This window comes from Electrophorus electricus, chromosome 20 (assembly GCF_013358815.1).
Source record: "Electrophorus electricus isolate fEleEle1 chromosome 20, fEleEle1.pri, whole genome shotgun sequence".
Classification (NCBI taxonomy): domain Eukaryota; kingdom Metazoa; phylum Chordata; class Actinopteri; order Gymnotiformes; family Gymnotidae; genus Electrophorus; species Electrophorus electricus.
In genome coordinates, this window is record NC_049554.1 from 15,629,799 (window position 1) to 15,648,013 (window position 18,215).

Genomic DNA, 18,215 nt, shown 5'->3' on the forward strand with positions numbered 1-18,215 from the left:
ACACATATGATTCATTGTTCCTTTACTGTAAAGAATGAATAACTGAGATTAATTCACAAAAGCATTTTACAGAAGGACGTCAATGAAACAAAACATATTTACATCCTGTAGGTGTTTATTGTAATGCATAATTGCAAAGGTCACAAATAAAAAACATGTGACTCATTCAAAATGAACCTAAGAACTGCTTAGTATTAACATTCTTTAATGCTTTAGCCACAGATACCGTGTGATTGAGATCTGAAATGCCTCAGTGCACACAATGGACTGTGTGTCCATCTATGTGTCCATCTATACTGTCTTCATCTTTACTGTGTCCATCTATACCTTTGGTGCTATGCTGACCATAAGCAGTACACAGCTGTATCTAGGGATGTAGAGACGGCACCATAGAGTATTTAGCGATGTAGAGAGGGTGCCATACTGTGTCTAGGGATGTAGAGAGGGTGCCATACTGTATCTAGGGATGTAGAGAGGACTCCATACTGTGTCTAGTCATGTAGAGAGGGCGCCATACTGTGTCTTGGGATGTAGAGAGGGCGCCATACTGTGTCTAGGGATGTAGAGAGGGCACCATACTGTATCTAGGCATGTAGAGAGGGCGCCATACTGTATCTAGGAATGTAGAGAGGGCGCCATACTGTATCTAGGCATGTAGAGAGGGTGCCATACTGTATCTAGGCATGTAGAGAGGGCTCCATACTGTATCTAGGCATGTAGATAGGGCGCCATACTGTATCTAGGGATGTAGAGAGGGCTCCATACTGTATCTAGGCATGTAGAGAGGGCGCCATACTGTATCTAGGGATGTAGAGAGGGCGCCATACTGTATCTAGGGATGTAGAGAGGGCTCCATACTGTATCTAGGGATGTAGAGAGGGCTCCATACTGTATCTAGGCATGTAGAGAGGGCTCCATACTGTATCTAGGGATGTAGAGAGGGTGCCATACTGTATCTAGGCATGTAGAGAGGGCGCCATACTGTATCTAGGGATGTAGAGAGGGCTCCATACTATATCTAGGCATGTAGAGAGGGCTCCATACTGTATCTAGGCATGTAGAGAGGGCTCCATACTATATCTAGGCATGTAGAGAGGGCGCCATACTTTGTCTTGGGATGTAGAGAGGGCGCCATACTGTGTCTAGGGATGTAGAGAGGGCGCTATACTGTATCTAGGCATGTTGAGAGGACTCCATACTGTATCTAGGCATGTAGAGAGGGCTCCATACTGTATCTAGGCATGTAGAGAGGGTGCCACACTGTATCTAGGGATGTGGAGAGGGCGCCATACTGTATCTAGGGATGTAGAGAGGGTGCCATACTGTATCTAGGCATGTAGAGAGGGCGCCATACTGTATCTAGGGATGTAGAGAGGGCTCCATACTATATCTAGGCATGTAGAGAGGGCTCCATACTGTATCTAGGCATGTAGAGAGGGCTCCATACTGTATCTAGGCATGTAGAGAGGGCGCCATACTTTGTCTTGGGATGTAGAGAGGGCGCCATACTGTGTCTAGGGATGTAGAGAGGGCGCTATACTGTATCTAGGCATGTTGAGAGGACTCCATACTGTATCTAGGCATGTAGAGAGGGCTCCATACTGTATCTAGGCATGTAGAGAGGGTGCCACACTGTATCTAGGGATGTAGAGAGGGCACCACACTGTATCTAGGGATGTAGAGAGGGTGCCATACTGTATCTATAGGGAAACAATAGGGACATTTTTATGTAGACTCATCAGATAATAAGGATGTTGTCTACAACACTTTTATAAAAGATTTAAATTACAGTTATTATAAAACTCTAAAATAAAGAAATTTTAAATAAAGTGTATCATTGCTCAGAACCTGAATAATGACCAGGCAGCTTCTGCCACCTTTAGTTAGTGCAATCCTTCAGTTGTGGATTACAAATAAATCTCTAATTTATTGCTTCATATGAAGCAGGCAACATACATATCTCATTTGAAGCTTGACACATATGACTCTCTGATATCATCAGTCATCCTGAACTCTATGAATGAATTAAGTTATATTTATATAGCACTTTTCAAGGAACCCATGGCCACTTCACAATTTACACACAGCTATTACATCCAGTCAGATGCCAGTAAAAAGCAGCAGCCAATTCACACAGCGTACTATCAACTAGTAACCTTAGCCCCCTGCAGGACTGAATCAAGTGCAGGGAGTGGAGAGAGGACAACAGCCAGCACAGAGCACCATCCACCACTGGGCATACAGACACAATCATGCGCACACACCAGGACAATTTATTTGGGAAAGCCAATTGTCCTAACCTCCATGTTTTTTAGAATGTTGGAGGAAACAGGAGTCCCTGAAGGAAACCCACGCAGACACAGGGAGAACATAGAAACTCCACACAGATAGGGATTTAATCCAGAGCTCCTAGTGCTGAGAGGACATAGAAACTACAACCAGATAGAGACTCAGTCCCAAGACGCTAGTGCTGAGAGGCAAACATGCTAACCACCAAGCCACTGTGCAGCAAGACAGGGACATTTTTGCACAGTTAATGTAATTGGGACTGGTTTGATATGATTAGCGTGGCCTCAACAATGAAAAGGTCTCATGCAGACTGAATTAGTAACATGTAACATATTGTTAGAATTATTCTAACATAAGTATAGTCATTTTTTGTGGTATGCATTCTGAGTTCAAGAGGCATGATAGGGTATGATCAGAAAGTCCTTTGGTTAATGATTGATGATTACATCAAATCTGCAGCTATTAGCAGAAATATTAGAGGACATAGCCAGGAGCCTTTTAGGAATCTGTAGTATGGTGTCATAATGAGGGTCATTATTGTGTCATAATAAACTCACGTGGCCCTTCCTCAAAATTGCAGAGAATTTCAATGAACCAGGATGGCTCACAGAATGTAGAACTGAAACATTTAGATGAGTTTTGTTCCATTAAATAGTACTGGCTTTCATGTAATGGTTACCTTAATGTTGCGTGAGCATAGAGTAGTACAACATTCCAAAGACAGCAGAAGGTTTCTTTCCAGGATAGTGCACTGCACACAGACTCCATGACCCTCACAGGGGGCTTCTGCCCCTGCCCTTTTTCTCCCACTAGCTCTTTAAACTTGATCACAAGACTGCACCTTTTACAAGACTGCCTTTCACAAATCAAGTTAACACAATTTTTTTTACACCAAGGTGAAAACCACCTGGATCTAAAAATTTAAAAGCATTATAACATCTCAAGTGAGAGGAAGTAGAAGCACACCTATTATGACAGTTTAAGATGTGAGTGATAATTATGGGACTCTTGACAGTAAGGCTCACCAACAGTATTGTGAAAGAAAGAAACTTCCTGATTTAACTTCCTTAAACTATGTTAAATGTGTACAAACATTACATTACTGTTAATATTTTCTGATTCAGGTGAGAATGTAGAAGAAGATGTAGAATTACGTAGATTAGGAAGATATAGGAAAATGTAGATTAGAAAGACTTGAATGGCTAAAGTGCAGCACTTAAATCTACATGGGTTAGAGTTAGGGTCAAGGTTCGGATGAACCTATCTGATACCTAAACCCATGTCATCAGTCCTCCAGGTAAACTCAGTGAGATGCAGGAATCAACTTAACCTAAAACAAAACTAAATCTGTTGAACATAATCTAAAATGAGCTGTAAAATGTTGCAGTGTAAAAGTAAACATACTTTGTCAAAATAGAGAAAAGTTTCTGCATCCAAAGGTTGGCTCATACTGAAGAACAACTCTGGAAAGCTGAGATTTCTTTAGTCACAGGCAGACTAAGAATCTTCCCACAAAGCTCAGTGTTCAAATACGATCATACCAAAGAAACGAAAGTAAGAAAGTGTTTGTAACTAGATAAACAGGTATGAGATAACTAGATGAGCAAAGGAAGACACTGTTCTTTGCACACATTCTCATGCCCTTCTATTGAGTTTTGTAAAGCAATGCATTTTGTCAATTTTTTAGCCAAACTAAACTCATCTGTGGTCTATGTCCATTTATAGATTAGTTCGGTAACTAATGTAAAATTGTCCTGTGTATTGACCTAAACTTAGGCACAAATTAAATTACTTAAGTAAAATTAAAATGTTTAAAAATTGCATTGAGGTAAGTTCTTTAGAACTTTACACCCCTGTACATGAGGCTGCATGTCTGCTCTGGAGCGCCACCCTCCAACCACAGCTGCTCTGGAGAACTGCCAGCAGTGTGTACGTGATCAGCACAGTGTTTGCAAGGTCGCTGAAGATCAAATCTGTTCTTCCCTCTGGCCTATAGCAGGATACATGTCATGCTCTGCAGGAATCCTGCCTCACCAAGGGAAAACGTCCAAGTTCAGCCCTTATAGTAGTTTGAACAAAAGTATCTACTACTCTACCATACTCTCCTTTCAAGTTGAAATCAAGTTATGAATCTGATATTAATTGTATGTCCTTCCCCTAAAAGAAACATGTCCTGCTTCTCTGTAGCATGTAGAGCTTGTCTGTGGATTATAAATTAGTTTCCTGTACTTCTCAACAGGTATGGCTAGGTATTTGGAAGACACATGTCATGGGGTTACCCAGAGGCCACATACACTCTCATACTGATATATCATTTATAATTTTTTAAGTTGCTCTGGATAAGAATGTATGAGGTAAATTAATTTATGTGGTATACTAATATTACAATATAGTAATAATAGTAATGTTATAGTAATGTTTGAATTTATATGATATATAGACACTTTATTTCCTGATCAAAAAGGTAATCTTTCTTTGTTTTGTTACATTAATGATAATAATCAACAGTAACTGAACAGATAACACAGACTCAAGAAATACTTTAAATGATCTGATTTCCCATATAAGAAGACTGAATGAAACCTCCTGGTAAAATAGGAGGAACAGGAGGAAATAACGAGGAGGAAATAATCTTATCATGTTGTGTGAACTTCATGAGACTGGCTTATGACTCAATTTGGGAAATTCTTAGAAACTTCAGTGATTTACACTTACTGCCTCTCTCAGCTCTCTGCTGTCTGGTATGAAAGGATATCATTTTTGCTCTGTCTTAGAGATATTCGAAAAATAAGACTTTTTATTTCCCAAAAAGATTTTTTTTCTTACTTTTTTTTCCTGCAACTTATTGTTTGGATTACAAACCATTCTCCTTCCAAGCAGTGCTGTCGGCCCGCCTACAGAATTTTGCCCTTCAAGTATTTTTCCAGCCCACTAGAGCCGTACGATCACATGACTGCAAACCACCGAGGATCCAAAGGACAAAAAGAAGGAAAGAAGAAAAGAGCGAGATGGAGAGGGTTTATTACCGTTCTGGCTCATGCTATGACAGGTTATTTCAGGGTTTTAAGAGCACAAGATTTCAAAATGGAAATGACTTCTTAATGACAGAGAGAAAGGTGTATTAGAGCTCAAGGGTGACTCATAGTTTCCATACTCAGGTGTTCAGTGCTCAGGTGTTCAGTTGTCTCAGCATAGGCCTTCTTGCACTTTTTTGTTCTTTTTTGGAATTAAAGTGTTTATTTCTACACTTCAATCAGTCAGCAATAGGAAAAAAATTCCAAAATAGTTTCCACAGAGAACCCTAAATATGAAATAAAAAAAGAGCTCGTTCAACACATTCAATAAATATTTGTACAAACCACTATGGCTAAGAATAAAAAGTAGATTATCTCTAGAGGTTTACAGATCATCTCTATACATTCAATGTAATTTAATACCAGAGATATTACCATGCCACAATCTTTTACCTGTTGAACAGATATCCTAGATAACAAACATTCACAAGAGACAGGTTCTGTCAACATTTATAGCCAAACTTTTAATCGTTTTCTCTCACTTTGTGTCATGCAGACTCCCTTTAACCACAAACCTAACTACAACTCCCAGAATACCAAGCATGGACTCCCGCGATCCTAATCACCAGAGTATTGATCTCACCTGTATCCACTTATTGTCTGCATATATACAGATGTCTGTGTGTCTTCCTACACAAGCATTGTCACTATTCTGCTGTGTTTCCTGTTGCTTCTATTTCTGGTATTAACTGAAAACAAACTGTTTGTTTTCCTGACCTTTGTGTCAGCCTTTTTCCTATTTGGATTTGTTTGGTCCTGGTCTGTCCTACTGTTCAGGGACAGTATCTGGGCTAGTATTTGAAAAGCAAGTCCAAACCAGCCTTAGCGTCTGAACACAGTAATACTGAGTGATTTATTCACAGCTGGGAAAAACAACGCATATACATCTTGGGAACTAAAGTATTGTAATGTTGTTTAGTGAAAATGGAACTGAGGTCTTTTAAGTTCAAAACCATTTTTGTTTCTACCTCTATTCACTGAACCACTTAAAACACATGTAGTCCAGTAAATGTAGCCTGAACAGAACAGGAAAATTCAGATGGAGAACATGGACTGAAATGTTTGTTTACTCTCATCCCACCCAAACATCCCTTCTACAACTTCATTAGCCTTCATTTAGTCTCTCACAGACAAATGAAGGCAATGACAGCAGCAGCGCCCTTCCCTGAAGACACAATGAGTAGAATCAGATTAAAGCCACTCCTTACTTCATGTTCAAGCCTCTTCATGTTCTATAAAAATATGAATCTGGACATCCAGTTCCACAAAGCCATTATTGGTGATGTGATTAAGATTACTGTAAAAACATCTAACAGATCAAAACAAAACAACAAATCATATTTAACATGCTGTCTTTATTCAAAGGACAAAGACACCTAAATATCTCACCCAAACACAATACTCTGTTAATTTACTATGTTGCTGAATCCCTGGTTACATTTAGAAAAACAATAATTGTAGGACTTAAGTGTAATTAAAATAGGCATATTTAGGTCTCAAGCAGCAATATTCTCACAGACTGTTGCAAAAACTATGTGTTGAGTCACATCATGGAAAGACCAGGGGATCTGTGGCCTCCACAAAAATGAAAAATATAACAGCCTATTGTTTGCTCATAATCACAGAAGCCTGTTGGAGAGTTTGATACTGAGAGAATGGAACAAGGGATTGTGTGACGTATACCCTACATGACCATCATGAGGCTGATCTGTACCTTGAGTATTTCAAACCTCAAGTACAGCTCGGCTGTCTCGTGGAAGACAAGCATGGAGACCATTCTCTGTCCTGGCTCCCAGATCGTGGAACAAACTTCCTCTGGCTGCCCGGACAGCAGACTCCCTTACGGTCTTCAAACACATACTGAAGACCTATCTATTTGTGGAATATTTAAATTACCACTGATCCTGCATCTATAATGAGTAACTGAAACTCTAGTACTTAATGTAGGGTAGTTTGTAATTGCACTTATCATTGTCTGCTAGAGATTATATGTGTTTTTGCACTTCTAGGCATCAGCATTGATTGCTATATTTCAACAGTATCCTAGTTCATTGGTATCTTGGACTCTAACCTGCTGTACTGTACTAGGATGTATTATATGAGGAAATGACAAAGCACATTTCTAAGTCACTCTGGATAAGTAACTCTGGATTAACAGCATCTACCAAATGCTGTTAACATAAATGTAAAATTTTAACCATTTGAAAGTGGTAAATCATGAGGATTAGTTTATTTGCTTTGCATTTGTTCAATCTGCCAGACAAGACTCATCCTGGAAACGAGGCACCCCATACACCTCAAACCGACTTCACAGCGAGGACGGTAGGGGAATACTTACCTGCCAGTAGGATTACCCGTCTTCATACCCAACATTCAGCAGTAAATGCCATGGTCTCCTATTTCACAGTAGATGAAGTATTCAGGGACCTTTGTCCATTCAGGTCACTTTGGTTTTCTTGTTCTAACCAAGTGTTGCATTCAAGTACACCCACCTTATAGAAGATATTTTGTAACATAGGTTTAAGGCACAAGACCTTACAACATGGACAAGCACATCTACCTCTGTACAGGGATCAGATAGGCATCACTGTTCCTTGATGCTCAGTGGTTAAGGTACTCAACCAGTAATCAGAAGGTTGCCAGTTCAAGCCCCTGAGCAATACCCTTAACCTTCAATTGCTCAAGATGTATTCAGACAATTGTTAGCAATAAGTTGCTATGGATAAAAAAGTGTCAGCTAAGTGCCATAAATGTAATGTTCACCATAACACCTGGCTGGATATTTTGACCATAAATGTGCTGAGCCAATATCCAGTCATAGAATTTTATACATAACGTGCCAGTCATTGAAGACATGTCATGACTGATTATGGCAATTTGTGATCGACATTTATAGTTTTACATTACTACAGTTTGTCACACAGGCAAAATCCTGAGAAAACAGAAGTTGGGACAGTCAAACTGACTACTTTATTCAGCTTTGAAATACTGAAATTGTGTTAATTCATAAAATAATTTATGGTAGTACTGTGATACACAAGGCATGTCAACTATGAAAATATCATGAAACTTTATTCTAGAACCTTCATCAGTAAGGTATAGGTTTATGTGCATTGTTAACGTTTAATTAATAAAATGTTAGTTAATCATTTAAAAAATAATTTTGATAAGAGTCTCTTATTAATGGAAAGCATTTCAGTCAATGTTCACCTAAACTATGTAAAACAATCACAAGCAAATTCCCATGAATATTAATTTTATTCCATTCACCATCTGACATACAGATTCCATATATATATATATATATATATATATATATATATATATATATATATATATATATATATATATATATATATATATATATATATATATATATATATATATATATATATATATATATCTCATTTACTTATTGCCTTTATAGAAAAAGAGCCACATGTCAGGCATTTACTGGACTAAGAGGCGCTGAGAGTGCAGAGGTCAGGCGCAGGCTGACACGAGACTGCTGAGGCCACTGAAGTAAGACCTCTCCCTCTCGCTCATCACCTCAAAGTGCAGTGGCTGCTGGCAGATGCTGCACTCGGCTGAGGAACGAGGTTTCACCTTCAGGCCCACCTCCTTCCACGTTTGCAGGAGCTTGTCTGAAGAGAAACAAAATGAAAAAACACTCCATATTAACGCTCAGCTTTGTGTTTGCCCATGAATGCTTCACTGGGCTATGCCAAGACACGGTTAGCAGGATATCCAATCTAAAATCAAGACAGCCTTCATTTGCTCCAACTCGATAATACCTGAGGCTGAGCTCTGAATAAACACATTCAGACATTAGTTATGCTTAGTTGTCTTACCAACAAAATATTTCATCATCTGCGGGGTGTGGTGTGGTGTAGGGGCAATTCGAAGCAGTTCCTCCCCCCGTGCCACGGTGGGGTAATTAATAGCCTGGACATAGATGTTGTAACGGTTCATCATGATGTCACAGACCTCGGTGTTCTTTTCGGCATCCGCTACCTATTTGAAACCAATAAAATCTGTTCTGCATGTTCTTGTGCAAAATATTCTTAACAGTTAAGCTATGTGGACTTACAAAAACGTTCCTGTTCACAAATATCTCTCAAAAGCTAAAACAGCCATCATGCATCGTGCTAAGGGGTGGGGGTCATTACCCTGATGGGGATGATGTGGCTGGGACAGTGCACGACGGGCAGACCAGAGTCCATCAGCATCTGCCGCATGAGTTTCACGTTGCGCTGGTGTTTGCGGCGGAGCATGCGGCCCTCCTCACTCTTCAGGATCTGTATGGACTCGCGAGCGCCCGCCAGCAGCATGGGGGGCAACGACGTGGTGAAAATGAAGCCTGCAGCGTAGGAGCGCACCGTGTCCACCAGGGTGCTGGTACTGGCAACGTAGCCACCTACACAGCCAAAAGCCTTCCCTGCCAGTATAAATATCAAGAGTTAAAAGGACTGAAAAAATACAAAAAAAAAGCGGCCTTTGTTAGTTAATGCTAGTTAGAAGAAACTGATGCAGTTCTGTTTAGATCTATAAATCTAGCATTCCATGAAGACAGAGAAGCAGTCATTTCTAAGTCATGTCAGTAAGCAAAGTGAAGGCCAATCTGTATGTACAAAGCAGCACTATAAATGAGAGGCTGGTCTTTGTTGGACAGAAGCCCTTTATAAAATGTCTGACTGGAGCCAAGATGTCTGGATTTCAAGGTCTATTCAGCACTCATGAAAGCATTTGGCCTTTCCACCCAGCCCAGCAGGTCGGGTGTGGCATAACTGAAGAGCTTTTCAAGGGCCTCTGGGGGAAACACGATGAGAAGACAATATGCGTTTCTAGGCAACAGGTGAGCAGCTCATGTTCCTGAAGTGTCTCAGGAGTGTTAAGTGACAAAACCAGACACCTCCTGTCACATCCACAGGCTTGCTCTTTTCAGACACACAATGAAGCAGAGCTGAGCTGAACATGAGCTACCAAAACATACCCAAAAACCAAAAGGTTTGCATGTTCTTCCACTCTTCTCAGAATCTTACCAAGTGTGCCAGAGATGATGTCCATCTTGTGCATGATGCCATCTCTATCTCCTATCCCGCCTCCTCTGGAACCATATAAACCCACAGCGTGAACCTCGTCCACAAAGGTGATTGCCCCAAACTCATGGGCAACGTCACACATTTCCTCAAGTGGACACACTGCACCTATGAGAGTAACCACTGGTCAGCGTTCGCTTACCTGAAACCATCAGAAGCTTACAAGAGCTGTATAGGTGTTAGAAATCAGTGTTGCAGTGAGTGAACACTGGAAGTTCTTACCATCCATTGAATGCACAGTCTCAAAGGCAACAATCTTTGGAGTGGAAGGATCGGACTTCTCCAGGAGTTTACGCAAGTGGTTAACATCGTTGTGTCGGAAGATGAACTTCTTGGCACCACTATTCCTAATACCTTGTATCATTGAGGCATGATTACCTGCATCTGAGTAAATCTCACACCCTGAGGACAGAATTGATATCAATATTAGAACTTGACTATATTCATATATAAATATCACTTTAACCCAGCAAAACAGAGGCGATTACCTGGCAGCATCTTGGCCAATGTAAAGAGTGTTGAATCATTGGCCACAAAGCAGGAGGTGAAAAGCAAAGCTGCATCCTTCCCGTGAAGGTCTGCCAGCTCATGTTCCAGATCCACATGGAACTTACTGGTGCCTGATATGTTTCGAGTACCTCCGGCACCAGAGCCATGCCTTCGTAAAGTATCCCTACAAAAACAGACTGCTTTGACTTAACGGTTTAACGGTTAGCCAATTCTTTAAAAAAGGGCACATTAAATGTTTCTCTTTAAGAAATGCCAGCACACTCACATCACAGACTGGACAACCCGTGGGTGCCGACTCATGCCGAGATAATCGTTGCTACACCAGACAGAAACATCTCGCCTGTGACTCAGAGACTCAGAGTAATCGTCTGCCATTGGGAATTCGGTTGCACGACGGTTCACGGTCTTAAACACGCGGTACGTGTGGTCACTCTTCTTCGCTTCAATTTTCTTCTCAAAGAAGTCATCATAACAGAAGTTTGAGACAGCTGAAAGACAGCAGCGTTATTCTAAAATTATTCAAAAAAGAAAGCGATTTACTGACAGTTCCACTACTCGTCCCATAACGCACAGACCTTAGTTATCAATTCAAAAATGACTCAAGAACTAGGAAAGGTTTACTTTTAGGCATATTCTCCTGTAGCAAATGAGAGACCATGGTGGGACGCTGTTTCATCAGCGTTTTCATCAGGGTAGCACGATCCTCTGCGTTTTTCACTAAGGGATCAATCTCAGCTGCACGCACATCTGCAAAAAAAGGTTAAACAAACAAGCATCCATATCCATATATATATATATATATATATCCATATATATATATATATATATGGATATATATATGGATATATATATATATATATATATATATATATATATATATATATATATCCATATATATATATATATATATATATATATATCTATATATATATCTATATCTATATCTATATCTATATCTATATCTATATATATATATCTATATATATATATCTATATATATATATCTATATATATATATCTATATATATATATCTATATATATATATCTATATATATATATCTATATATATCTATATATCTATATATATATCTATATATATATATCTATATCTATATATCTATATATATATATATATATATATATCTATATATATATATATCTATATATCTATATATATATATATCTATATATCTATATATATATATCTATATATCTATATATAGATATATATATATCCCCCCAAAACAACCAAAAAAGGTGGGTGGTTATTCAACAGACCTTTGCGCAGCTTGCGGATCTCCGAAACATCTTCCTGGAGCTCCAAGCTGGCCTGCCTCACCACACCACTGTTCTTCTGAGCCATCTCCCCAGCAAGGAAGGGACATTTGGAGGCTGACACTTGGCCTGGTGGAACCTTAGGGTGGCCAGCCGGCATTTTGGGCAACTCCTTTGGTTCTAAAAAAAGAGGAACACTGTTTTTGGCTTTATAAAACAAGAAAACCATTAATGCAGCCCAATAAAAAGATACAGTAACAGTCAAATGTTTGCCCACACCTAATCTGTTTATTTTAAATATTTGCCACATTTTAGAAAAAGAGCAAAGATCAGAACAATTAAATAAAATGTATGTGTATTGAGTCTTCAAAGTAGCATTTGATTAGAAAGCCTTTGAAGACTATGAAAAACATGCTTTCACTCAGGTGTGTCCAAAACTTTCACTTGAATTGTAAATTCCAAAGAGCTATTACATAAATGTATCTAATATCTATCCATTTGCCCATAAACTGGGCATTTTTTGTCCTTCAACATGATTACAACTAGGTTATTCCTAAGACTAAAAATGAACTTGCCATCACTGGTGCCAATTATATCCTCAGTCTTCTGGAAGCTGGGGGAAGAGGAGCAGAAAGCACGAACCAGTGGCCTTGATGCGAGGTCCATCATGACAGGACATCTCACAGCATAGCTCACCAAGGACTTTCCTGCCTTCTGCAGGAATGTTTGGGGGACACGGGACAGGAATGGACAACGAATGATTGCATCCATGGCTAATTATCCAAACCTAGGTGAAAGAAAGGAGACAAGTCAGCATTTAAGCCACAAAATTCTTCCACTGTGCCTTACGGTTCAGGCCAACTATGCAGATATGCCTCCAGAAAGCAGAAGCCAAAATTATTTGTTCAACGATAATTTCCAGTCGTCATTTTTAGTTTTGTTTGTTAAAATACAGACAGCTACTAGGTGCTGTTTCCAAAGATTCCACTGCTTGGTTTGGGCTAAACAGCTCGTTTCCATGGATAGACACACACACCATTATATTATATATAAAATTTCTAGGCTCTTACAAGTTTAACATACAAAGGATCGAAGTATGTTAGATACAAATTATTTGTATAATGCTTTTTAAAAGTAATGTCTATGGTCCCTTTTGAGCTGCATTTTACTTATAAAACAAGATGGACTTCTTAACGCAGATCATTTTAAAGGTGGGTTGAGCAATTAGTCGGATTTAAAGACAGGTTTTGCTCATACAAGCTATATGTTGAGAGGTTGTGCTTTCTACACCACAAGTGGTTGTTACTCATTTTAAACTACTGAGGAGATACTGGAGATTGGAATTTTATAAGCCCCCCTCTACCATTTTACAAAATGTATCTAAATGAGGATCTGTTTATAGAGTCATTCCTGTTATTTGTGTTTTTTTTAAAGAGAATGATAGTTTAGTTTTATCCCTTAAAAAAGACTTCTTTTAAAAGTTTAAGTAACTTCTTTTCTTTTTTTTTTTTTTTGCAATTTTTACAATCTCAAAGTCAAAGCGCTTAATTTTAAAATGTTCATTTATAATGTTCCAATAAGCATTATGTTCATTTTATGCAAGTTGTGAGTAAGGATTACATTCTTGTAAGTGTTCACACTGTAAACAGTTATATTTCAGGCAGATATTAATTATATCATATCGATTTTTCATTGTCTGTTTACTAACAATCAGTATTGGCTCTGAAAACAACCCCCCCCCACCCATCCACACACACACACACACACACACACACACACACACACACACACACACACACACACACACACACACACACACACACCGGTTAGCCCAATACTTTCTACATTCTCTTTGTGCTGCTGCAATAACATGTTTGAGTAATTTAAAGAAGGATACCTATGGGGGAAAGAGGACAAGAAGAAACAGTGCGCTTTGTGGCTATGCTACCCTGTTGTAACATGCATGTGATTGAATACCACGAGGAATGTGCTTGTTACTAAACAAAGGAACAGTTATAAGCCTTGTTAAACCAGAAACAATGCAAATCTCATTTATAAACTTAGAACCAGTTAATGATGTATCATGAATTCACTTTGTCTAAAGTGGTAGTACCCAATATCAATAAAGATGATTAGCATGTTTTATTAATGGCCTTATTAGGCAGCAAATGACATTAATGTGACTCAAAGATGCATCAGTAATGAAGATTGTATGCTTTCATCCAGTTTCACTACATCTGATGGTGTCCACCATAACTACCGTCTCCCTCAATGTCCTCAGAACCCACAAAAAGAAACTAGAAAGAGGGCCAATGTTGCTAATTCTTTTACAATGCCTAGTGATTAAAATAGAACATTAGACAACATACATGTAAATGAGACTACATAAAGCCGGCACAAGTGTACATGAAACTAGGACATGGATGAATTCGTTTTTTTATATTTAAATGTTACGTTTCCCCATAGACTGAATGGCACAAATGCACGACAACATCCTTTAATAAATATTATGACAGTTATATAACGGTCTAACAGCATGACTGCATATGGAGTTAAGATTCATAAATATTCCAACCATCTCTCTCATAATAGAGCAAGCCAACAGTGAGCATACTCAAGTCAAAAGCAGAAATTTGTGCGTGTCAGAGTATAGCCCAATTCTACACACATCTGGTCCTGCACTGTTATCTTGCCCTGCATAAGTATTTTACACTGATTTTACAGAACATCCTGTACTGTATTGGAGAAACATTACAAAACTTACCAAACGATACAGGTAACCGATTACTTAGCAAAATCATTATTCTGTAGTTTTATATTTATAGTAGAAAACACAAAGAAAAGTATTTTGTTGTTTTTGGCTACATCAGTTCAACTTGTTCGACAAATTAAACCGTGAACAGTAATGTATATCCCTAAAGTATATGCAAATTACCGGTTTAACGATTACACGGCGATTACAAACAAGATTAAAATAAAAATAAGACCAAGGCTAAACTTGCTTATACTTTAAAACACTTTTAGCTAAAGTTATTACTGTATATCAGACTGTATCCATCAATCGTCCAATTTCTGGGCATGGGGTCGATTTCCTTACTTCTGTGCAGCTTTAAGCACATATCCGAAACCGTAGTGTAAAGTATTACCCAAGTATTCAGGTTCCTGAAAGATGCGCGACCAAACTAAAATCAAGTTGTGGATTATACCCAAGAGGACCAGAATCAGATCAGATTCACATTCGCCACTCAAACACACGGGTATAGCGAATGTGTTCTTTGCCCAGACTAAAGCAGCCCAACAACCGCAGACATTTTCTCATCATTAAATATCAATAAAAATATTCCGAGCTGATCATTAATCGTTTTAAAACTAGCCGACTCTCTTTAGCTACGTGTTGAATCACTAGCTAGTTAGTAAGTTGCTCATCAGACATTATATAACAAGCATTTAACAAAACAATTATGGTCTCCAAAATATTAAAACTGTTAGTTGTTTTCCAATCATCGTGAACAGCTTCATAGATACTAATACAGCCAGAAATGCAGTCATCGCTAGGATATCTTGGGAACACCATAACTTCTATAGCCTAGTGTTGGCCTTGGGACTTAAGATAAGACAAAAAAAATTACCTAAATAACTAAGAGTAGCGTGTTAGGCGACACCGTTTTAGCAAATGTAGCGTTAGCTACGAAAGCTATTAGCTAGCTATTAACATATAAAATCGTTACTGAGCCGCACAACTGCGACGTATCGGCATCTATTGAGCAAAACGTCATATTACCTAACCTAGCTAACCTAACGAACAGAAACTCACTCAGCTAACCTAGCTGCGTGGCTAATAATACACAACATTACATTACTTACCTTCAAATTCCCCTAATCTTTCTTCTGTGCAGTGTCAGTTAACAACGTGTGATGTTGTTTCCAAAAATATTACTTCCAAGGTGTTTAACAGTATTGGCAGTGCTTTCGTGACAGATGAACGTTTAACTACTGTGTCGTTATCCTACACTGAGGACGAACGAGAGGACGAAACTGCTCGTCGGGATTTTATAGAGCGCCACTATGTCCACATCTCGCGAGAGGATGGTTCTTTTTTTTAATCGAGATTTTAGAGAGCGCCGCTATGTCTACATATCGCGAGAAAACGTCACGATTTTTTTTTTTCACATTTAAGAGGACACCAGAATTATTTCACAGATTGTAGCGAGGAAAACCAATTCTGCTAAGTCGAAGTCTTTATTAGCAATTTAGACATTTCAGTGAGTTGCGATCACTTCCTCTACGAAATACATAACCAGTAGTGTTTAGAGATGTTGCAGTTTGCTCCGTTATTGTCATTTTTATAGCGCATCACACTTTTTTGGCATTATACAATTAATCATAAGCCAGACATCTCAAATATATTTGCAGACACATTTCTAGATATCCCATAAGTAGGTGTCTGATGACCTCTAGTGAGGAGGGCTGTAACTACAGATTTGACTAAATGTTTTTGTTGTTAAATGTGTCGCCTGGTGGTCATGCTAAGCTTCTACAGCTCAGAAAGTTCTGTCTTGCCACTCGATCGCCAATCTTACGCTTCACCACGGATTTTAATTTTATGAGCGATGAGAATAACCGTTATCCATACCTGTATTAATAAATACCTTAAGTGTGGCTACCAAACGTTTAATGTATTCTAATATGCATTTGGTTAACATAAGTATAATATGACCAGACATCCTTGTACTGTCAGACAAATTAGGACATTCATCCCATCCTATTTTCAAACATATTTTCTGGTAGTCCAGTATTTCTACTTATACATGCATATTTACACACGCTTATGTAACACAATGTTACATAATTTAATTGGATAGTGAGAACCTAGAATGATTGCAAACAACAGATAATGCAGTCAGACAAGAGTATGGCCTATTGCACTAGTGACGACAGGCATTACACTGGTTCACTGGATAATATTTACAAAGTATTGTTTGAATCCTGATCTAATTAAATAAAGATGATTCTAGCTATTCCTACCTTGAAAATGTCTAACTTAACAAGAAATCACATATGTAAATTCATAACTATTTGATTGTTTTTATGTGATCCACCAGTGCTTTGTGATCCATCAGCAGGGAAAAAGGAAATATGCATATTTTGAAGTATACTGAATACTGGTTTCCATGGTAGTATGTTGTATAGTGTCCAGTACGTGACAAACCCAAACAACACTACAAGGTCACGTAAACGTGTGACGATTCCGCCCACTTGGGAATCACAAAAAAAACAACACCACCACAAAATACCAGAACTGACTACTCGTATTAAACCATTGAATGGTTTATATTCTACAGACTAGTTAATTTGGACATTTTTGTTTTGTCATAACAAAATTGTATACAGCCGGTAGTAATGTAAAAGTCAGTTAAGAAAGATAAGACCAAATCAATGCCAGCAATTGTTCATTTATTTACCTTTTAACAACAACAAAACAACTCAGTTCATTTATTTACAGCCTGCAACATTTTGTGGGCTTTTTTCTCTTCACTGCCCTTTACTGTATATGTTGTACATTCAACATTCGTTAGTAAATTTGCTTAAATGGTTCTTTAGGTTGATGGAGAATGAGTTCTGTGTGGTTCTATAAAGCATCAGAAAGGGTTATTCTATTCTATACAAGGTTGATATCACAACAAAAGAAGAACCATTTTGGTGTTATATAGCACCATATACAACACATTCTTCAAGATGAAGAATAATTACAGCATGCAAAGATTTAAGCATGAAATTGTTCGTTAAATACAGTACTCATGCATTTCTTTTACTGAAGAACCATCATTTTAAGAGTGTATCTAAGAGTTCAAATTCCAGAAAAATAAAACAGGGCAAAACTGATAAACAGCAGCAAGCTACTAAACTAAAACCCGTTCACAAACATGAAAGTATGCAGGTTAACGAGCGCCTCCTCGTACAAAACTA

General features: G+C 38.4%; 1 protein-coding gene across 1 annotated transcript; it reads right to left on the reverse strand.

Annotated features, from left to right (window-relative positions):
* Window positions 1–8,740: 8,740 nt before the first annotated feature.
* Window positions 8,741–16,285, reverse strand: alas1 (aminolevulinate, delta-, synthase 1). The gene is made up of 11 exons (XM_027017540.2): window positions 16,113–16,285; window positions 12,824–13,035; window positions 12,252–12,428; window positions 11,594–11,719; window positions 11,238–11,460; window positions 10,951–11,135; window positions 10,685–10,864; window positions 10,406–10,570; window positions 9,533–9,801; window positions 9,215–9,377; window positions 8,741–9,007 (listed from the first exon to the last, which is right to left on the reverse strand). The coding sequence occupies exons 2-11, from the start codon at window positions 13,017–13,019 to the stop codon at window positions 8,847–8,849; spliced, it is 1,845 nt and encodes a 614-aa protein (XP_026873341.2). The 5' UTR covers window positions 13,020–13,035; window positions 16,113–16,285; the 3' UTR covers window positions 8,741–8,846.
* Between the last annotated feature and the right edge of the window lie 1,930 nt (window positions 16,286–18,215).